The sequence below is a fragment of the Oncorhynchus tshawytscha genome, linkage group LG07 (assembly GCF_018296145.1).
Source record: "Oncorhynchus tshawytscha isolate Ot180627B linkage group LG07, Otsh_v2.0, whole genome shotgun sequence".
In the NCBI taxonomy this organism is placed as follows: Eukaryota; Metazoa; Chordata; class Actinopteri; order Salmoniformes; family Salmonidae; genus Oncorhynchus; species Oncorhynchus tshawytscha.
In genome coordinates, this window is record NC_056435.1 from 15,456,801 (window position 1) to 15,481,536 (window position 24,736).

The window sequence follows — 24,736 nt, forward strand, 5'->3', positions numbered from 1 at the left end:
GTTTCCTTATTGGTTTACAGAGAGAATATCATGACATGAGGAAGACCTAGGATTACATTTGACATTTTAGTCAGAGCAACTTACAGTCAGTGCATTTAACTAAGGTAAGTAAGACAACCATATCACAGTCATTGCAAGTAAAGATCCCCCAACTCTAGCCTGGTCCCATATATACTTGTGCTATAGGTATGTTTGTGCTGTAAGGCTATACAGCACAAACAGATCTGGGACCAGGCTACCTCTATACTATATACCTCCCTGATTTTGCATGGCCATCTGAATCACTTGTCAGTCTAGTGCTCCAGAGCAAACTCATGCTACCTCCTACCCTCTTTCACCCTGTACACCTGGCAATACTTGGCTATTGGTGGCGTGGCATAATCCTTGATTTGTACCAAATGTGTAAGCACAGGCCACTTCAGCCTTGTTATAGCTGCCACCATAGAAACAGAATCTTGATTCTAAACTCAGCAAAAAAAGAAACGTCCTCGTACTGTCAAATGCGTTTATTTTCAGCAAACTTAACATAATGTAAATATTCGCATGAACAAAACAAGATTCAACAACTGAGACATAAACTGAGCAAGTTCCACAGACATGAATAATGTGTCCCTGAACAAAGGGGGGGGGTGTCAAAATCAAAAGTAACAGTCAGTATCTGGTGTGGCCACCAGCTGCATTAAGTACTGCAGTGCATCTCCTCCTCAGTGACTACATCAGATTTGCCAGTTCTTGATGTGAGATGTTACCCCACTCTTCCACCAAGGCACCTGCAAGTTCCCGGACATTTCTGGGGGGAATTGCCCTATCCCTCACCCTCCGATCCAACAGGTCCCAGACGTGCTCAATGGGATTGAGATCCGGGCTCTTCCATGGCCATGGCCACGGATATTCCGTTCTTGCAGGAAATCATGCACAGAACGAGCAGTATGGCTGGTGTCATTGTCATGCTGGAGGGTCATGTCAGGATGAGCCAGCAGGAAGAGTACCACATGCGGGAGGAGGATGTCTTCTCTGTAACGACCAGCGTTGAGATTGCCTGCAATGACATCAAGCTCAGTCTGATGATGCTGTTACACACCGCCCCAGACCATGATGGACACTACACCTCCAAATCGAACCCGCTCCGGAGTACAGACCTCGGTGTAATGCTCATTCCTTCGACCATAAACGGCAATCTGACCATCACCCCTGGTGAGACAAAACCGCAACTCGTCAGTGAAGAGCACTTTTTACCAGTCCTGTCTGGTCCAGCTACGGTGGGTTTGTGCCCATAGGCGACGTTGTTGCCGGTGATGTCTGGTGAGGACCTGCCTTACAACAGGCCTAAAAGTCCTGTCCAGCCTCTCTCAGCCTATTGCGGACAGACTGAGCATTGATGGAGGGATTGTGCGTTCCTGGTTTAACTCGGGCAGTTGTTGTTGCCATCCTGCACCTGTCCCTCAGTTGTGATGTTCGGATGTACCGATCCTGTGCAGGTGTTGTTACATGTGGTCTGCCACTACGAGGACGATCAGCTGTCCGTCCTGTCTCCCTGTAGCGCTGTCTTAGGCGTCTCACAGTACAGACATTGCAATTTATTGCCCTGGCCACATCTGCAGTCCTCATGCCTCCTTAAATGCCTAAGGCACGTTCACGCAGATGAGCAGGGACCCTGGGCATCTTTCTTTTGGTGCGTTTCAGTATAAAGGCCTATTTAGTCAGTATAAAGGCCTATTTAGTGTCCTAAGTTTTCATGGCTGTGACCTTAAATGCCTACCGTCTGTAAGCTGTTAGTGTCTTAACAACCGTTCCACAGGTGCATGTTCATTAATTGTTTAAACCCTTTACAATGAAGATCTGTGAAGCTATTTGGATTTTTATGGATTATTTTTGAAAGACAGGGTCCTGAATGTATTTCTTTGGATGCCACTATAGCTGTAGTGTTTAGAGACTCTACAGGTATAGTAGAAGCCTACATATAAAACTACTCAATAAAGTTTCCTTAGAAAGAACAATGGATCCTCTTTTCAGTGAATAAAAGCTTCTTCCTTCTCTTCAATGAATCAGCTTCTATCCTATCTGATTATTCTCTGCCGTCTAGATTTAGGTATCGTCCCAAATGGCACCCTATCCCTATAAAGTGCACTACCTTTGACCAGAACCCATTGGTCTTGCACTAAATAGGGAATAGAGTGCCATGTGGGACTCAGACATAGAAGTAATACATCAAAGTGTTCGTGGTTATCTTATTCCTTTTCAATTCACTAATGCTTCACCCCCAAAAATACAATAACAGTGGCAGCGGATTTAATGCTGTAAATTGCTATCTAACTTCACTAGCTTCATTTGGGAAATATTCTTGGGGTTAGATCTTCACTCAGAGTACGTGCCTTGAGGGGAACATACATGGAACCGGATTATATCAATCACATTTTAATCTGTAGTGCCAAACACAGAAGCGCACGCGAGCGCCAGACACCTGGGTTCAAATACTATTTGAAACTCTTCAAATACTTTTAGCATTTGCTTTAGCCTACTTCAAGTGCAGAAGGTGCAGTTTGCACTTTAGTGACTATTCTATTGGTTCCATTGTGCCAGGCAATCTCAAAACCCAGCTAACGTATTTATAATGATTTCAAAAGTATTTAACCAAGTTTGGCATGCATGCACGCACACATGCATGTAAGCACACACGCACGGGCACACATACACACAGTGTCATATTTCAGTGTCAAAGGTAATTATATTCAGTCCTAACCAAAGCACATGAGGCAAACTTGTGGGATGTCAGGAAGTTGCAAACACTACTGAATTTTTTGTTTGGTTGTGTTTCCTCCATTAGCTGTCTACTTTAATTAACAGGTCTCTGTCCCTCCATGCATTCTTTCTGAAACAAAGTCATGTTCATTAGGCACCAAACTGAAGAAAACAGCCTGAAATAGGGAGGGACTACTTAGGGGGACTACTCGTCCAATAAGAAAAGCTCATTTTTGGTTTCCATTGTGTGTCCTAATGAAACTGACCCTAATCACCTGTCATTCCACCTCAGAAATATGACAATACAGTGGATTCGGAAAGTATTCAGACCCCTTGACTTTTTCCACATTTTGATACGTTACAGCCTTATTCTAAAACTGATTAAATAAAACAATTTCCTCATCAATCTACACACAATACCCCATAATGACAAAGTGAAAACAGGTTTTTGAAATTATATATATTATATTATATATTAAATGTAAAAAACAGATACCTTGTTTACGTAAGTATTCAGACCCTTTGCTTTGGAATCAAAATTGGGCTCAGGTGCATCCTGTTTCCATTGATCATCCTTGAGATGTTTCTACAAATAGATTGGATTCCACCTGTCGTAAATTCAATTGATTGTACATGATTTGGAAAGGCACACACCTGTCTATATAATGTCCACAGTTGACAGTGCATTTAAGAGCCATGAGGTCGAAGGAATTGTCTTTGGAGCTCAGAGACAGGATTGTGTCGAGGCACACATCTCAAGGATGATCAATGGAAACAGGATGCACCTGAGCCCAATTTTGATTCCAAAGCAAAGGGTCTGAATACTGTGGAAGGGTACTGAAAAATGTCTGCAGCATTTATCCATTATTCTTAAATGGAAGAAGTTTGGAACCACAAAGACTCTTCCTAGAGCCGTTCGCCCGACCAAACTGAGCAATTGGGGGAGAAGGGTCTTGGTCAGGGAGGTGACTAAGAACCCGATGGTCACTCTGACAGAGCTCTAAAGTTCCTCTGTGGAGATGGTAGAACCTTCCAGAAGGCCAACCATCTCTGCCTCACTCCACCAATCAGGCCTTTATGGTAGAGTGGCCAGACGGAAGCCACTCCTCAGTAAAAGGCACATGACAGCCCCCTTGGAGTTTGCCAAAAGGCATCTAAAGACTCTCGGATCATGAGAAACAAGATTCTCTGGTTTGATTAAATCATGATTGAACTCTTTGGCCTGAATGCCAAGCGTCATGTCTGGAGGAAACCAAGCACCATCCCTACGGTGAAGCATGGTGGCAGCATCCTGCTGTGGGGATGTTTTTCAGTGGCAGTTTCTGGGAGACTAGTCAGGATTGAGGGAGAGATGAACAGAGCAAAGTACAGAGAGCTCATTGATGAAAACCTGCTCTAGAGCTCTCAGGACCTCAGACTGGGGTGAAGGTTCCCTTTCCAACAGGACACTGACCCTAAGCACACAACCTAGACAATGCAATTGTGGCTTCGGGACAAGTCTCTGAATGTCCTTGAGTGGCTCAGCCAGATCCCAAACTTGAATCCGATCAAACCTCTCTGGAGAGACCTGAACATAGCTGTGCAGCGATGCTCCCCATCCAACCTGACAGAGCTTAAGAAGATTTGCAGAGAAGAATGGGATAAACTCCCCAAATACAGGTGTGCCAAGCTTGTAGCTTCATACCCAAGAAAACCTGAGGCTGTAATCACTGCCAAAGGTGTTTCAACAATGTTATTGAGTAAAAGCTCTGAATAATTATATAAATGTGATATTTCAATATTAATTTTTTAGAAATTAGCAAACATTTTCAAAACCTGTTTTTGCTTTGTAATTATGGGGTAGTGTGTGTAGATTGATGAAGGGGAAAAAAACAATTTAATCAATTTTAGAATAAGGCTGTAATGTAACAAAATGTAGAAAAGGTCAAAGGGTCTGAATACTTTCCGAATGCACTGTACCTCTGTTTTTTCTACCTGCCTCCAAGAGTCCACCACACAGCCTGTGGGGTTTGAATCGCAAGTGGGGCGAGGCAATATTAAATGACATGGTTTTGCATGGAGATATAAAATTGACAAAGCCATTGATTATAGACTTCATACAGAAACTGACAAAGCCCATTCAGAGTGACACAGAGAGCCTTCCATCCTTAAGAAATGGTATTAGTTAGTTATATATTTCCAGCCTCTGACTTTCTATATATATATTTTTAATTCTCTTTGATCAATAATGCAGGGCAAATGCATGCCGGTTTGGCCAAATGATAATCATGATGTTTTGGATATTCTTTAAAATCTGTAGAAAGGTCCTTGGAGGGAAGGGTGTTTGGCATACATTTGAAATCTGTATCCAAAATAATTTGAGAAATAATTCATTAAAGTTAAAAACATTTTGGCCTTACTCAGGACGCCATCTGTAATATGAGTGTGAGTATTGGAAAGGGTCAAATTGAAATAACCATGGTAGCAATTGAAAGGAATCACTTTGGAGATTATGGAGAAATTATTAAACCAAAAGGTGAGGACACAACAGTTCACCTGACACAAGACTGAATCCAAACATTTGTCATGACTTTGCCCTGTTGGGTGAGGGTCATAAACCCAACTTTCTCCATCTCCACTCCTCCCCCCCCCCATAAATACCAAAACTCTCTCTCTCCATACTATAGGATAGACTTTCGAAAATCCTTTGTTACCACAGAGAGAGACATAAAAATGTTGTGGAATGGAGTAATATTTCTATTATAGAAATTATCCAACCAGTTGAAAGTGTCCGTTGGTACTTAAAGAATATGATGTCAGATCAGTTGTTGTTTGGGACATAATATCTGATGATAGGACAACATAAATTATATCTTGGAAAGTCTACACATTCTAGTTCAGATTCACATTCAGATTCACATGGAATTGTTGTGCAATTGAAATGTTTAAATATGAAACTAATTGTGAAAGGATTAAATGTAATGTTAGCCTTCTAAATGAGAGAATTGTTTTCAGAAGTAATTTTATGCTGACTCAGTGGCCCCACCCAAGTGAAGAGACATTGGTTGGAGAGGGATGACCGAATTCACATCAGACTAAGCAAACCCCAGCATGAGCTGTGGTTGTGAATGGTTAAGACCCCTACAAACGATAAGACTAGAAAACCATCCCACATGGAGTACTGGCTACACAGCTGGAAATGGTTAAACTGTGAGGCTATCGATTCACTACAGAATAAGTGAGAAATTCTAGACGACACAAATTACTAGACTGCAGCTAGAAATTACGTAAACCTAGGACGAGAATACCAACAACCGTCGAAGCATCTATTCCATGAGAACATCTGGAGTATACATTCTAACCGCCTACAACCACAAAATACTTTGTGACTTCAATTAAAGTTAACCAGAGACTCTGATAAACCCTACAGGACAATCGAGGATTCCAACAGAGAAAACAACAACGAGATATGGGCGTAGGTATAAATTGCAATTTCTTTTTGAATGAGCGGACGTTCATGGGCAAAGGATTAGCATTTCAATTAATATAATTATAGACTGTGTGTAGTGAATCCATGTTGTAATTCCTGCTCTTTCTCAGTCCACAACCCCTTCCCTTTGTCTACCAAGCCGTCATATCGACTTAGCTCACTAGTGACTTTCTATCATTGTTAGTAACCAATATCTACTGTTTGTTTTTGATGTATTTCTGTGATTATTTAGTTAGTTAGTAAATACATAATTAAACCAATTTGTATGTTGCTGATTCATTATTGAAACTAGGGTTTGTGCAGATAAAGAATTGTACGACGATCAGATGAGACTGATAGAAGGTAACAATTAGTAATCATTAATGGAAGACTGTAATTAGAGTTATATTCGGGAAATGATAACTCTAACTCTAAACATTTTCCCGTGGTGCCCCGACTTCCTAGTTAATTCATGTTTACTGGATTAGTTTAATCACGTAATAATTAAACCTAGAGAACTGATTTGATTTAAATACGTCTTCACATTTAATGATAGTCCAGACATCACACATTACACGGTTGGTTTAATGTGCATTTTACATTTACTGTACTTTTCACAGCATTTGTCAATAATGAAATCTGAAAATACTCTGGATACATTCAGTAATATAATAAGAATTCATAGAAATCTAGGGTAGGTGCAACATAAGACAAAAAATGACAAGGGTTTGAATTAGAGGTCTCACTGGTGTCTCCAAGTGGCCACACAACTCTCCAAAGTGTGCACAGTTGTTAAGTAATGTAATTAATATGTGATTTTTTTGCTCGTCTAGCAGTGCCATTGAGGAACTGAAGCAAGCATTATTGTAGTTTTTTGTTTGGAACACAGCCCTGCATCCCCACCATCACGCAATTACTGTTGTTTACGCAATCCAAAAACAGCCCACTATAAATCGCAATCTGGGTCAGGTGGGCAACATTTGAAAGCTTATTCAATTGCTGACATGACTAGCTATAAAATACGATCTTACAGTGATAGCCTTTCACAAGGCTCTTCAGAGATAACATGTTTGGTGCTCACAGAATGGAGTCATGAGTGCATTCAAGTGAGTGTTCCATGGCAAATCTTCTCCAAAATACGACAAACATAGGCTCATTCTGTTCAGAACAACACAGGAAAAATGCCATGTCATCCTTGTAACTGTGCATCAAACATAGTGATCATAAACATTGATACTGTAAATTACATGAATTTTATAATACGGAAATGTGAAGAGCACATTCCCCTCACTCAGACAACAAAATATTTGCCAAAGTAACCCAATTTGCTGTGAGGATGGGGGCATCTTCTTGTTGCACTTGCTGCTCAAGTTTAGAACAGCTGTCAGTTGAATAGTATACAGAGCTGTAAAGTGGAGACCCTGGGCTCCAACATCATGTACTGTTTAGAATGTTACAGCCACTACGTTCCAATTTAGGCACTTATCAGTGACCAAATCTGCCATTTGCAGCATTTACTGTGAATTTGGTCTCTGCGAACACGGGAACATTGCCTTTAAAATGTACATTGCGGATTGAATCCCGGACCTTTCTATGAATTTAATTTGGGGAAGACGTAAAACATCATAATTATATTTTGGGTAGTCTGGCGTGGAATGCCTCTGCAATGTTGTTGATATTGAATCAGCTATGCTCTCAATCACACAGTAACCATGGCACATAGTAACCAACTTTTTTCATAAAGCGTTTCAGACTAAGAGTGCTAATCTAGAATCAGGTCCCCCCATGTCCATGTAATCTAATTCATCATGATTGAAAATACAAAACTGATCCTAGATCAGCACTCTTGCTCCGAAACACTGATGAGGTCAGGAATAAGAGTTCAGCACTACAGTTCAGTAGAAACGGAAGATTCTTGGATAATCATTGAAACGCACTGACAAGAAAGAACCTCCCCTAAAACCCTGCCTTGAAACTTCCATTATGTACCAAAGGTACAGGAAACTTAAAAGTCAATGATCCAAGTCCTGTTTCGCCCATAGTGCTGTGGTTTGTTTGATTTTATGACCATGATGAGTGGAGGACAGTGGAACCCTCCTCTTCCACAGTAGGGCTTATTTCACAAGATCTCACTCTTTTTTCCTCCTCTCTCTGTCACTGTCTCTCTCTCTGACTGCATCTATTTGATGAGCCTGCTACCTAATTACACAGGGCAGAGAATGTCAACTCCACAATACTTAAACACTGCAACACTTAAGCTCTCCTGAACGCTGCCTGTCTACAACAGTCTCAAACACCCTCAGTCATTTCACATGTCTGGCGAGAGTATGAGAGAGGAAAACACTTGGACCGAGGACAATAGAGACCAGCTGCTGTCAATTGAAGAGGCATTAAACAGGAGACACAACAAGCAGTATGTTAACAAATAGCAAATCGCCCCAATAGAGACAGTGGTCCACCCCACTGTTTTTAGCTCCCGAGTGGCACAGCAGTCTAAGGCACTGCATCTCCGTGCTAGAGGCATCACTACAGACCCTGGTTCGATACCGGACTGTATCACAACCGGTCATGATCGGGAGTCCCATAGGGCGGTGCACAATTGGCCCAGCGTCGTCCAGGTTAGGGAAGGGTTTGGCTTGGGTAGGCCGTCATTGTAAATAAGATTTTGTTCTTAACTGACTTGCCTCGTTAAATAAAAGTTAAATAAAGAACACATTTAAAAAATTCCCCTTCTGCATGATCCATAACATCCTATAGAGTTGATTGACTGTCAGAGAACTTACTGACAACTTACATTTATCCTAATATGGATGCCAGCAAATAGATGTCTTGATATCATTAATTGTATTAATCATACATTATCGTACTCCCTGAACCTTTAGAGTAGACTGTCTGGGGAACACACACTTCACACCACTTAATATAGCTACCTGAAGACAAATGACAATGCACAAAGCTGTCCATGAGAGAAAGAGAGAGAGAGAAGGGATTCCCATGTACTCACATCTGAGTTAAAGCGCAGTTGGCAGATGTTGCAGGAAATAACTTGCTTTCTCTTCGGCGCGATGGAGACTCCAAATGTGTGATTAATTACAGCCTTCTGCACAGGGTCCATCTGGAAAATAAGCAGAGCACATAGAGACCAGATAAAAAATAAAGGGGGAGAAAGAGAAAAGGAGAGAGAGTATGTGTGTGTGAGAGCAGGGGCGCAACTTTGACTGGCAACGGGTGGGAAATGTCCCCCCCAATTACCCCCAGTAATCAGTGTGTACTTGCTACTCTTCAGTTGACTGATGTAACTGGCAAGGTAACTGCTGGTAACTGCTGCTGAGCTAGTATTGTAACTGACATGTAACGTTATCTAATGTTTCATCCCCTTTCGACTGAGGTGAATGAATAAATTACAGTAGCCACCACAGCCAGATCAGCCTTAGCCTGTAGTTATCTGTCAGATAGTAGTGTCATGACGTTGGAATAACCACCTCATATCGTTATCTAACAGCAGTTGTTTGTATGGAAAAGTTTTGTAGCCTTTGTGTTGTCATGTTTCAGAAGTAAATGAACCTGGCAAGTTTTCGCCAGTTGATGTACCATCATTTTTGCCTCAATCAAACTAGACCTGAATCAAACGATGAAACCATCAGCCATACAATCGAAGATTGATATTCGGATGTTTTTTCAGTGCAATGCGAGTTATATTAGTCAGTATGTCAATGTAACGTTATTGATCTGTCAGTTTCCCAAGCTAATTCCCTACTGTTCACACTGACACAGTAAAAAACAGCTCTAACATTACAGGCTTCACTGTCATGGTGCACAGTAGTGATCTGCGCTGGACCGATTTCTTCATCCTGCTCCCGCCCGCACCTGCTGGCTTTCTGTCGGACTCCCACTCCCTACTGCAAGAACTAGTCTCAAACCCAACCGCAGTCCCGCAATGTTATTTTAGCCATATGTGACTTAGCTCACTTGCCTGCCATGTTCCCAGGGATTTTGCGCCCTATAGGCAATATCAAATGTGCAAAAATAACTTAAGAAATAAGTTAAAATACCAGAGATTCTGACATAGCCCTTACATTGTATTACTGGGCTATATCAGCCAAATATGTGTAGATGTGGTTTGAAGAGAGCAGAATTGGAGACACTTGCACTTTCTCTTGAGCTATTTTCATAGCCTATCCTTTAGGAGTGCGAAGATTTTCAGATGGTGAAATATGTGTGATCAATATTTAGGCCTATTACTATTCAATGTAGTAAACTATAGCCTAACCTATAGCCTAACCATGGGCCTATTTAGGATAACTGCCCTGTGCTTCTCTGCCCATGTATACACAGGCTATAGCCACCGAGGTAAAGAGTGTTTCAGGTTGGATATTCGACTGATATTTGCCTGTAGCTTTCCTTATGGCCACCAACAGCAGTTAGGGACCGTCAACATAGTGACAAATCAAAATGTTCTAATTTCAATAGCTCTTTAATCATTACTCCTAAAACTTTCAAAACTGGTTGTAGCTAACCCAATGGCATAGAAACACATTTTCCACACTTTTGTTTTGTCGATTTACATCTCGCACTATTTTTAATTATTTATTTACATTTTTGAATTTCAATAGCTCATTGGTCATATGACCTATTGAATCGAAACAAGGTTCAGAATGTTCACTCAGTGGACACCTTTAGTTTGTCCATTTTCATCTCACACATTTTACATGAATTTTTCTAAATTTAAAATTTCAATAGTAATAGTTTAATAGTACTAAAGGGTGTGCAATGTGTAGGACCACTGAGTCGACATTCTGAACCGTGTTTGAAGTCAGTAGGTCACATGACCAAGGAGCTATTGAAATTAGAATGTTTGAAAAATGTATGTAAAAAACGTGTGAGATGAAAATGGACAAACCAAAGGGTGTGCAATATAGAAGGGTAGTCAGTGGATATTCTGAACCTTGTTTGAGTCAAGTAGGTCACATGAGCAAGGACTTATTGAATGTTTAAAAAAATGTAATGTAAAAAAAGTTTGTTTACCCTCCCTAACTAATTCAACCAGGAATACAAAATGCTGCTCACATTTCTATGTTTATTAGCTTTGGAAAGCGAATTAATGTCCAAACATCATGATATTTATTTGAAGTCTGTGGCTCAATTGGTTTGAAAGCTATTGAGGTTGAAAGCGCGAATACCCATCCAATATCCAACTTGAAACTCCCTTTACCTCGGTCTATAGCCTACTCTATTTAATTGGGACCAAACGCGCACCTGATCTCGTAAGTATGGCTACTGAACTGGAAGCAGCGAGAATTATGACAGCGACACCTGTGACGTTTTGCATAATCCTGTATGATATAGCCTACCTTTTAGGAGTACGATTTACAGGCAGAGACAAATATTAGGGTAATCCATACTTATTGAAAATGAAAAGGCGCAACACTCCGCTCACCATAGAAGCCCAATTTATGTGCGCGTTGTGCCTTTTCCTTTTCAATTATGATTACATTTTTTGAATTTCACTTTGACTCACGTTGGGTGAGCGCCCTCCGCTTCTTTTCATTATCAAAATGTATTTACAGACACTAGTAAAGTACAGTCTAATCATATTTAACTTCATTTCCAATTCAGGTTTAACTACAACGTAGTTGAGACCACACATTCTAGGCGCACATGAGCTCTCACGCCCAACTAGGGAGAGGCAGGCTACTAAAGGTGAAGCTGGGCATTCTGAGTGTGTGAATAGTGCGACAAATACGTGATTTTAATACAATAGCTAGGCGAAAGCAGAAAAAGGACCCTTTCAAAAAATAATCTGCTGGACAACAAAACTATTTTCATTTTTCATTTTTGTCTGTCTGACCGCCCTCACCTGCCTGCAGCATGAAAAATGCTGCCCGCCCCGCAATGATCTCTGTGGGGACTCGCAGGTCCCGCAGGAATCCCTTGGGAATGCAGCCCTTTAGTGCAGTCAGTACCCAACACTATGCTCATCATGTCTTAGCAGGATCAGATAGTGACAGGGTCGCAGCAGGGTCAGACAGCCAGGGAAGACCAGTCTACGGAGCTCAGGTGAATTTTGCAGTATATGTTGTGAATGATACAAAGTTCCATATCGAATTGATGGGTAGACCTACAGTAGCTACAGGATAGCAGTTTAAATTTAAACTGCAGTAATCTCTGGCATAAATTACTGCAGTTAAAACCATCCATTGACTATACTATATGCCAGTGAAACTGAATATCATGCACTCAGGAATTGTATTATTCTGCTTGAGGTTTAAAGCACAAAGGGGACATATTTGCATATGTTGTGGTCTTGTGAAGGCTGGCTGAATTCTGGCAAAGAGTATGTTCATTTATTTCAACATGTTTACAGATTCTCCCTTTTTTTGTTTGCTTGGAAATGTTGAATCTGGAGACTTATCAGAAGTATAAATATATATAAATATATACAGATGAAGTCCACATACACTTAGGTTGGAATCATTAAAACTCATTTTTCAACCACTCCACAAATGTCTTGTTAACGAACTATAGTTTTGGCAAGTCAGTTAGGACATATACTTTGTGCATGACAAGTAATTTTTCCAACAATTGTTTACAGACAGATTATTTCACTTATAATTCACTGCATCACAATTCCAGTGGGTCAGAAGTTTACATACACTAAGATGACTGTGCCTTTAAACAGCTTGGAAAAATCTATAACATTATGTAATGGCTTTAGAAGCTTCTGAAAGGCTAATTGACATCATTGGAGTCAAATGGAGGTGTAACAGTGGATGTATTTCAAGGCCTAACTTCAAACTCAGTGGCTCTTTAATTGACATCATGGGAAAATCAATAGAAATCAGCCAAGACCTCAGAAAAAAAATTGTAGACCTCCACAAGTCTGGTTCATCCTTGGGAGCAATTTCCAAATGCCTGAAGGTACCACATTCATCTGTACAAACAATAGTACGCAGGTAAAAGCCGTCATACCGCTCAGGAAGGATATGCATTCTGTCTCCTAGATTGGAAAGTACTTTGGTGCGAAAAGTACAAATCAATCCCAGAACAACAGGAAAGGACCTTGTGAAGATGCTGGAGGAAACAGGTACAAAAGTATCTATATCCACAGTAAAACGAGTCCTATATTCACATAACCTGAAAGGCCACTCAGCAAGGAAGAAGTCACTGCTCCAAAACTGCCTTAAAAAAGCCAGACTACGGTTTGCAACTGCACAAGGGGACATTTTTGGAGAAATGTGACCATCAATGACCATCATTATGTTTGGAGGAAAAGGTGGGAGGCTTGCAAGCCGAAGAACCCCATCCCAACCGTGAAGCTCGAGGGTGGCAGCATCATGTTGTGGGGGTGCTTTGCTGCAGGAGAGACTGGTGCACTTCACAAAATAGATGGCATCATGAGGGGGGAAAAATATGTGGATATATTGAAGCAACATCTCAAGAAATCAGTCAGGATGTTAAAGCCTGTTTGCAAAAGGGTCTTCCAAATGGATATTGACGCCAAGCATACTTCCAAAGTTGTGGAAAAATGGCCTGAGGACAACAAAGTCAAGGTATTAGAGTGGCCATCACAAAGCCCTGAACTCAATCCCATAGAAACTTTGTGGGCAGAACTGAAAAAGTGTGTGCAAGCAAGGAGGCCTACAAACCTGACTCAGATAAACCAGCTGTCAGGAGGAATGGGCCAAAATTCACCCAACTTATTGTGGTAAGCTTGTGTAAACTTCGGACCCACTGGGAATGTGATAAAATAAATAAAAGCTGAAATAAATAATTATCTCTACTATTATTCTGACATTTCACATTCTTAAAATAAAGTGGTGATCCTAACTGACCTAAGACAGGGAATTTGCACTAGGATTCAATGTCAGGAATTGTGAAAAACTGAGTTTAAATATATTTGGCTCAGGTGTATATGTAAACATCCAACTTCAAATGTATACAGTACCAGTCAAATGATTGGACACACCTACTCATTCAAGGGTTTATCTTTATTTTAATTTCTACATTGTAGAATAATAGTGAAGACATCAAAACTATGAAATAATACATATGGAAACATGTAGTAACCAAAAAGGTTTTAAACAAATCAAAATATACTTATATATTTGAGATTCTTGGCACACTCTTGTCATTCTCTCAACCAGCTTCATGAGCTAGTCATCTGGAATGCATTTCAATTAACAGGTGTGCCATGTTAAAAGTTCATTTGTGGAATTTCTTTCCTTCTTTATGCGTTTGAGCCAATCAGTTGTGTTGTGACAAGGTATGGTTGGTATACATAAGATAGCCCTGTTTGGTAAATGGCCAAGTTCGTATTATGTCAAGAACAGCACAAATAAGCAAAGATAATCAACAGTCCATCATTACTTTAAGACATTAAGGTCAGTGAACTCGGATAATTTCAAGAGCTTTGCAAGTTTCTTTAAGTGCAGTCACAAAAACAATCAAGCCCTATGATGAAACTGGCTCTCAATGAGGACCGCCACAGGAATGGAAGACCCAGAGTCACCTCTGCTGCAGAGGATAAGTTCACTAGAGTTACCAGCCTCAGAAATTGCAGCCCTAATAAATGCTTCACCGAGTTCAAGTAACAGACACCTTTCAACATCAATTGTTCAGAGGAGACTGCATGAATCAGGCTATCATGGTCAAAATCATGGAACGAAATCACTACTAAATGACATCAATAAGAAGAAGAGACTTGCTTGGGCCAAGAAACACAAGCAATGGACATTAGATCAGTGGAAATCTGTCCTTTGATCTGATGAGTCTAAATTTGCCATTTTTGGTTTTAACCACCGTGTCTTTGTGATATGCAGAGTAGGTGAACAGATGATCTCTGCATATGTGGTTCCCACCGTGAAGCATGGAGAAGGAGGTGTGATGGTGGTTTGCTGGTGACACTGTCAGTGATTTATTTAGAATTCCAAGCACACTTAACCAGCAAGGCTACCAAAACATTCTGCAGCGATACGCCATCCCAAATGGTTTGCGCTTAGTCGACCATCATTTGTTTTTTAACAGGACAATGACCCAACACACCTCCAGGCTGTGTTAGGGCAGTGTAGCCTAGTGGTTAGAGCATTGGACTAGTAACCGAAAGGTTGCAAGTTCAAATCCCCGAGCTGACAAGGTACAAAATCTGTCGTTCTGCCCTTGAACAGGCAGTTAACCCAGGCCGTCATTGAAAATAAGAATTTGTTCTTAACTTGCCTAGTAAAATAAAGGTAAAAAAAAAAGAAAAAAAGGGCTATTTGGCCAAGAAGGAGAGTGATGGAGTGCTTCATCATATGACCTGCCCTCCACAATCACCCGACCTCAACCCAATTGAGATGGTTTGGGATGAGTTGGACCGCAGAGAGAAGGAAAAGCAGCTTATGTGAGAACTCCTTCAAGACTGTTGAAAAGCATTCCAGGTGAAGCTGGTTGAGAGAATGCCAAGAGTGTACAAAGCTGTCACCAAGGCAGCTTTGTACACTCTTGGCTACTTTGAAGAATCTACAATCTAAAATATATTTTTTATTTGTTTAACACTTTTTTGGTTACTACATGTTTCCATATGTGTTATTTCATAGTTTTGATGTCTTCACTATTATTCTACAGTGTAGAAAATAGTAAAAATAAAGGAAAACGCTTGAATGAGTAGGGGTGCCCAAACTTTTGACTGATACTGTATATATTTTCTAAAACATTCAGCCAGGTCCATAAATATTTGGACGTTCACCAAGTTATTATTATTTTAGCTGTCACCCAAAAGTAATTGCTGCACAGCTGTTCCATGGCCAGGTGTGTGTTCATTAGTGCATTTACAAGTAAGCAGATGAAAGGTCTGGAGTTGATTTCAAGTGTGCCATTTGCATTTGGAATCTGTTGCTGTTAACCCTCAATAAGTCTGATGTGAAGTGAAGCAGTCTGCCAGTGAAGCAAGCCATCATTAGGCTGAAAAATTAAAACAAACCCACCAGAGAGATAGCAAAAACAGTAGGTGTGGCCAAATCAACTATTTGGTACATTCCTAAGAAAGAACGCAATGGTGAGCTCAGCAATTCCAAAAGGCCCGAAAGACCTCAGAAAACAATGGTGGTGGATGATAGAATAAACCCTTCCAACAGTTGGCCAGATTAAGAACACCCACCAGGAGGTAGGCATATCTGTATCAAAGTCAACAATCAAGAGAAGACTTCACCAGAGTAAATAGGTTAAAGACGAGACATGTACATTTGGTGTCCGAAGTCCATTCATTTAACATGAAAATATAAATACGTATAAATATAATATTAAATCACTCAACTCTTACCCTTCTTTTGACCCAGAAATATTTGTTTTGCAAACTATTAAATTAAGGGAGTTATTGAGGTCTAAAGTGTCAAAATGTCCTTTAGTGTAACTGTCCGGGTTAAAATTAGAATGACAAATGTGTTTTTAAAATGTAGAAATTCATCCTAAAAATATAAATGAACACCCATGGCATTATTGTATTACAGTATCTACATACATTACCTAAAAAATATTTAAAAACTTGAATAACTTTTGTCCGGACTTTTGTGCTTTATCCATGTCATTCAGTATAACAAAGGAAAAAAGCCATTTTAAAGCATATCACATGATGGTAACCATGTGACAGTGTGTGACATCACAAGGAAGACCCATTGAAGACGCTCTATGATTGTGATGAGGTGAGTAAATCGCTCTGAAATATTTGATGATTTCACCTTTTCACCGTCTAGTAACCTTTGTAACAACAACACAGAAAACATACTTTTTATGTTATTATTTTATAAAAATCAAGATTAAAGATGAAAAGTAAGGATAGTCTTTATAGGTCAAGATCATTACTTTATAAGGAACTGCCTGTTAAATATGTTTACGTATGAAATCCGTTCTTCAGTATTAGACTTTGTCCTTCAGCACAACAAAAGTTTAATGTAATACCACAACGTCACCATTATGCTGAATGACAGTAGCTTTGTTTTTCCATGTTTTCACTAGTTTACAACATTTAATCATGCAATTCATATTTACTTGTTGTGTGAATACTGAATAATATAATTTTAAACTATTTCATGGCATTTTAAGGTATTTCAAGGCACATGATCTTTATACTGTAGATGCCATTGTCTAGTAAGGAGAAGGGGGAAAGACTAGCCAGAAGAAAAGCAAGGTTTTGTTTTCATGGTTTCATGCTACTGTCAGCAACAGAATAGGATACAATAGGATATAAAGATGGGTGGATAAAACTTAACTTTAAGTTGCACTATTACACTGTAGTAAATGTTTTATTGCACTGCTGGTAAGGTATAATTGATGGATTATATTAGTTAATATAATATTACACACACACACACACACACACACACACACACACACACACACACACACACACACTTATGGATAAAAGAATGGATTATGAATTATATTAGTTAATAGCTGCTCACATTTTGGGCACTTTATGAAAAATCAAGACTGTACAAGTTTGAATTGAAGGAGTTTGATAGGCATTTTATGTAGCCATTTTGTGTAGGTATCTTGAAATTGCATTTGTGTACCTGCATATTTACCAGTTAGTGTAACAATGCATAATTATAACTAACTATCATGTAATAATCGTGTAATAATGCAACTCAATGCAACGGAAAGTGTTGCCGTAGGCTCAAATTATTGTAAAGTGATTATTATTAACATTAGCAATGAAATAGTAACAAAACATGTTTGAGAGAGAAAGGGAGATGGAGTTGATTTAACTTTTAAACTTTTAGTGTTATCATTGTATAGCCTACTACCAATAGACTATTAATAACATTTAATGGATGCGAATCCTATTCTGTGTCATAACTATGACATTTTCGGAGAAGAAAGAAGGATGTCAATCCTGATCATTCACCAATCCATACAATAAGACAATCTGATGTTGCATGCAACAAGCAGCTGAAATAAATAATTAATTTGCGTGGCCTCAAGTTAAGGAACCAGAGCCATTTAAAACGAAGGAATTCAAAACTCTGCAACTCTGACTGGGAAAAGTTTACAGAGCTTTATTAGTCCAAATTCCAAGTTATGTTGATGAGTTCCATTTGATGTTCAGACAATGGATTTGGTTAATATTCTGATGTTCAGAATACAGAAATGTTTTGTTTTGATGTTGGTGGAATACTTTTTATGCATTTTCTTTCAAATGACTGATATGATTTGAGAAAGATATCCACTGTTTCGTGATGATTTTAAGCAAAACTACAGTTTTTTTGCACAATGTTAAATTAATGCTTTGTTTTAAATGTTCCATGCTGATTTAATCCTACGTGAATGAAATTGTACCTCATGTGCCAGTAAAAACGATGTGTGTTGCATAGTAAAACCCATGTTTTTTATGTGTGTGGCATATGGGTCATTTCTCTCTCTCTAGTATGGAAGTGACCAGCTAGCCTGCACATTTTATTACATCTTATCCTGTTTTTTACATAGTTTTATAACAACTAAATAATTGCTAAAAGAAAAATACTATTGCTGCTATTAATAATAGTTCATATGATCATTATTGTTATTGCTGAAGGAATCACATTTAATCAATATTTGTGGGCCATAGTGATATGTGTCATTCAGGGTAACAAAATATTGTCATACAGTATTAACATCAGTATTTTATATTAAAGTACAATAACTTTGTTTTGTTGACTCAGAGAGACAAAAACATCTCAAAGGATGAGGTGAAAGATATTTTCATTTTTTTCAGTGTAAGGCAGGAAGTTTTTGTAAAAAACCTTCAACAAATTTTGAGTTGTACACGTGATACATCAAATATGTGGTATTCAAAATAAAATAATGTCATTTTTTCTACGTAGTTATATTTCTGCCACTCTAGGCATGTGTATATAACCTTGTGATTATAAAAAATGGGCATAAAATGAATTTTAAAAAACAACACTTTTACTAAGGTACATTCATATGAATCCCAATAAAAATGAATTATTGGCTTTATTCTTGAATATACCTAAAATAAAGGCATAGGTGACACTCGAATGAACATAAAAAAATCCTTTAAATGGCTTTTTGTAATTGCTGTTGTATTTTTTTGCTACTTTGAAAACCTTATACGTCTTTGACCCAAATACAAAGGGTTTACCAAAGATGTAAACCATTGGTAAACCTCAAAAACTGGAAGACCAGATTAGAGAGTTTGCCAAAAAAACAACTAAAAAGCGTGTACAGTTTTGGAACAGAAATTATGGACAGATGAGACAAAGATCAACTTGTACCAGAATTATGGTAAGAGAAGAGTATGGAGAAGGGAAGGAACTGCTCATGATCTGAAAAATACCACCTCATCTGTGAAGCATGGTGGAGGTAGTGTTATGGCATGGGCATGTATGGCTGCCAATGATTCTGGTTCCTTTGTATTTATTGATAATGTGACTGCTGACAAAAGCAGCAGGATGAAATCTGACGTGTTAGGGCTATATATTATCTGCTCAGATTCAGCCAAATGCTTCAAATCTCATTGGACGGTGCTTCACAGTGCAGATGGACAATGACCGAAGCATACTGCGAAAGCAACCCAATACTTTTTTAAGGCAAAGAAGTGGAATGTTCTGCAATGGCCAAGTCAATCACCTGACCTGAATCCAATTGATCATAAATTTCATTTGCTGAAGGCAAAACGCCCCAAGAACAAGCAGGAATTGAAGACAGCTGCAGTAAAGGCCTGGCAGAGTATCATCAGAGAAGAAACCCAGCTGTCTATTTCTATACGTTCCAGACTTCAGGCAGTCATTGCCTGCAAAGGATTTGCAACCAAGCATTAAAATTCACAATTTAATTTATGATAATGTTAAAGCTGATCTTCCCCCTCCCCACTTCTAAAACCAAAGTTGCACCGCTGTGTGATAGAAATGGGACAAAGAGAGAGAGGGGAGGGAAAGAGCATGGAGAGAAAGACAGAGATTAAGAGAGAGAGAGAGAGAGAGAGAGAGAGAGAGAGAGAGAGAGAGAGAGAGAGAGAGAGAGACAGCAAGAGAGCGAGAGAGTTTGGGTGAAAAAGGATGATGTACACAGATGTGTATACAGGAAAACAGGGGATATCAAGTCAAACCAACAGTTTTTGTTTATGTAAGTAAAACCATTAGAACCACTAGAGGGATGAAAGCAAACAGCAGGGAGGCAGAGAGGTGGAAAATCAGCAGTCATTGATTCTCTGTGTGAATGCCAGAGCAGCGATCAATATCAAATGTGTTAATCCACAATGCTTATCCTTTAATAGAATTAACATTAACTTGACAAGAGTAGAATCAAAGTCCCAGTCTCTCTGTTCCACTGTCTTAGATCTCACCTTCAAAGTAAAGAAACTGAATAGCGAGAAACCATATTGAAGAACAAAAGAAAGTGGGTGTTTGTTAAAAACCCATAAAAGCAATGATACAGTACCACCATAACCCTTTTGGGCATCAAAGACTATGGGTGCATCCAAAATGGCATCCTATTCCCTAGTTAGTGCACCGGGTATATCCACCAATTCGGTGCCTTTTGATATGTTAAACTTCTTGAAAAAAACCCTGTATGAGTTCACAACTATTTGACATTCTGTCAAAGACCACATCTTCAACGCAATGAAAAACACGTTTTCCCATCTCAAAAGGTTAGATAAAAATAAAAAGTGCCTATTAAGCACCAAATAAAGTAACAGGGTTGACGATTTCATGTTGTATCAGCCATAAATCCCCTTGTAACAGGGGGAATGGATGCTTGTTGTGTTCAACAGGGAGGATCAATTGAAATCAAGCTTCACAAAAAGCTGTCTAGCTAACAGGGTTGATGTGTTATGCTTCGACCCACTTAGTTTTCCACCACTAAAACACCAGAAAATGGCAAAAAAGAGAAAAACCAACCCACCTGCTTTGACACTATGATTTGACTATTAGATGTTCAATGTTTCTTTAGATTTTTTAAAATAAATAGTTTTACCATATTAAAACAGGAGTACGTAACAGGGTTGACCTTAAAATGAGGGGCAGGTTATTATTTATTTCACTAAATCACATTAACTAAATAATACTCTTCAGAAATGACCTTGTCAAAACAACAAAATAACTAGGGATTTATTTACAATGATAGTGAAAACTTGAAGAAATGTTGAGGTTTAGTTTAAAATCTTCATAGAAATTACAGAAGGTACATGGAGGAATATGCGAAAATGCAGAAATGTTACACTTTAACAAGTCTTAATTCAAATAAAAAAATCGGATTTAGAGTAATTCTCCATCTAGTCTATATTAAAGGGCACACTGAATATAACAGGCTTTTCACAGGTGCTGTGTGAGTGAAATGTTGAAATTTTGGAGTCTTTGTGGAGGCCAACAACCAGGTAAATGGATACACAGCCTGCAAAACGTGCAAGGAGGTAGGCCTATTTGATTACGATAATTCAGTTAATCATTTTGTTAATTCAGGGTTTCGCTCATTTAGACCATAAAGCAGGCCATATAAAGTTTAGACTAAACCTGTGCGGCTGATAAAAGATTGAGCCTATAGCCTATTCGATTCTGGGAATTGTTTATTTAAGTTTCAATTGAAGTTTAAATTTGATTATCTCTATATTGAACGTAAAGGTCTTGTTTTGTTATGTTCTGAAAGGCTAACATTAGTTATGAAGCCTAATTAGAAGGCTCTTTTTCAAAGCGATTTGAGTTCTCAATGTGCCACATTGTATTGTGAAAATAAGAAGATATTGTTCTTAATTCTCCCGAGTAGCGCAGCTGTCTAAGGCATTGCATCTTAGTGCTGGAGGCGCCACTACAGACCCTGGTTCGGTTCCGTGTGTGTGTGTGTGTGTGTGTGTGTGCACAGTTGAAGTCGGAAGTTTACATACACTTAGGTTGGAGTCATTAAAACCTGTTTTTCAACCACTCCACAAATGTCTTTTAAAAAAACGATAGTTTTGACAAGTCGGTTAGGACATCTACTTTGTGCATGACACAAGTCATTTTTCCAACAATTGTTTAGAGACAGATTATTTCACTTATAATTCACTATTTCACAATTCCAGTGGTTCAGAAGTTTACATACACTAAATTCACTGTGCCGCTGCTCATATCCGCCATGAAAAAGCCAGGTTTGGTTTGCAACTGCACATGGGGACAAAGATTGTACTTATTGGAGAAATTTCTTCTGGTCTGATGAAACAAAAATAGAATTGTTCGGGCCACAATGACCATCGTTATGTTTGGAGGAAAAAGGGGGAGGCTTGCAAGCCGAAGAATCCCATCCCAACCGTGAAGCACGGGTGTAGCAGCATCATGTTGTGGGGGGGCTTTGCTGCAGGAGGGACTGGTGAACTTCACAAAATAGATGGCAACATGAGGATGGAAAATTCTGCGGATATATTGAAGCAAAATCTCAAGACATCAGTCAGGAAGTTAAAGCTTGGGTTAAATGGGTCTTCCAAATGAACAATGACCCCAAGCATACTTCCAAAGTTGTGGCAAAATGGATTAACCTCTCTGCGCACTGAACCCGGTAGCGAAATTCGACAACATATGGTGATCGCTACATAAATAGTAATATTAAACATTCATGAAAATACAAGTGTCTCACATGTTTCGAAAGCCTAGAATCTTGCTAATCCAACTGCGTTGTCAGAGTTAAAAAAGGATTTATTGTGAAAGAATACGATGCGATTATCTGAGGATAGAGCCCCATAAAAAAACAACTATTTCAACCAGCACAGGCGTAACAAAATCACAAACTGCAATAAAATAAATAGTTTACCTTTGACGATCTTCCTCTGTTTGCAATCCCAATGCTCATTGTTACACAATGAATGGTAATAATGAATGGATGTATTTATATTATACCTAAAGGGGTCCTTAAATTTCTAAATTAAATTGCTAAATGATCCTTGGTATGACCATCTTAAAACATGTCCATATGTTAGCTTAGTATGTTGCTACTGCCTTCCTGAGATCTAGATGTACTGTCGCCATGGACACAGAAATGGATGGTTGTGAGTTTGCGCGCACACACACACACACACACACACACACACACACACACACACACACACACACACACACACACACACACAAACACACACAAACACACAAACTGTGGGGATTAGTGGATGTGACTAATTGTTTCTATTCCTGTGTAAAAACAACATTCATTTCTCTTCATACTACCTTAGCTGCCACTCTTCATATAAGAAGATAATTACCACTCACGATATGCATGAGTGATGCCAATCTGTTAGCTCCCTACCGCAGTGAGTCTGTGTATGTGTGTGTGTGCATGCAATATTTAAACCACACTAAATGCCATAATAATGAGTTATATGTACACAGTATGTTGTGGTGTTATTCTTAATAAAATGTTATTCATGTTATTCCAATGATGATATATCCTTTATCAAATGATGATTGGGAGGATGCACTGTGTCGATCCTTGTCAAATGATCTTATTCTGTGCTCTACTCAATTGGATCAATTTAAACTTTGTCATCATATAGAACATAATCCAGGGATGTATTATTGCCAGATACTGTACTATCCAGGGTTTCAGTGTTTTTCAGACTTCAATAGTAGATATGTTCCCCATCCAGCTCTCCACTCCTGTACCAAAGCCAATAAAAGCCTATTCCCATCATCCTCGGCTAGGAGAAAACTGGTGTTTGCTGGTGCCACCTTAAATAATCGAACAATGAATTAGAAGGTGAGGTGTGATCTTCACAGTATGTTTATAAGTTTGGTTATACAATAAACTATTTACACTCAGTTGGCCAATTCATTAGGTACAGCTAGAACTGGGTTGGACCCCCTTTTCCTCCACAATAGCTTGATTTCTTAGAGGCATGTAAATGTGGGGTACCTAATAAACTGGCCACTGAGTGTATATTTGATAGTAAAGAGTGTCACGCCTCATCTTTTAATGCATCTGCCCGGCCTAACCATTCCCAGGCACCCCTCAGGCTATGAGTCATAACCAGTGGTCTATAGTTGTGGCCAAAAGTTTTGAGAATGACACAAATAATAATTTTCATAAAGTCTGCTGCCTCAGTTTGTATGATGACAATTTGCATATACTCCAGAATGTTATGAAGAGTGATCAGATGAATTGCAATTAATTGCAAAGTCCCTCTTTGCCATGTAAATCAACTGAATCTCCCAAAAATATTTCCTCTGCATTTCAGCCCTGCCACAAAAGGACCAGCTGACATCATGTCAGTAATTCTCTCGTTAACACAAGTTTGAGTGTTGATGAGGACAAGGCTGAAGATCACTCTATGCTGATTGAATTCGAATAACAGACTGGAAGCTTCAAAAGGAGGGTGGTGCTTGGAATCATTGTTCTTCCTCTGTCAAACATGGTTACCTGCAAGGAAACATGTGCCGTCATCATTGCTTTGCACAAAAAGGGCTTCATATGCAAGGATATTGCTGCCAGTAAGATTGCACCTAAATCAACCATTTATCGGATCATCAAGAATTTCAAGGAGAGTGGTTCAATTGTTGTGAAGAAGGCTTCAGGGTGCTCAAGAAAGTCCAGCAAGCGCCAGAACCGTCTCCT

At 39.2% G+C, this 24,736-nt stretch overlaps 1 protein-coding gene across 3 annotated transcripts in view; it reads right to left on the reverse strand.

Moving 5' to 3' along the window:
* Positions 1 to 24,736, reverse strand: part of LOC112220188 (zinc finger protein 385B-like) — a 150,988-nt gene that overhangs the window by 20,432 nt on the left and 105,820 nt on the right. For all 3 annotated transcript variants that reach the window (XM_042324151.1, XM_042324150.1, XM_024381876.2), the window contains one exon: positions 9,192 to 9,302. In XM_042324151.1, the coding sequence (XP_042180085.1) occupies positions 9,192 to 9,302 (111 nt within the window). The remainder of the gene's footprint in view (positions 1 to 9,191; positions 9,303 to 24,736) is intronic.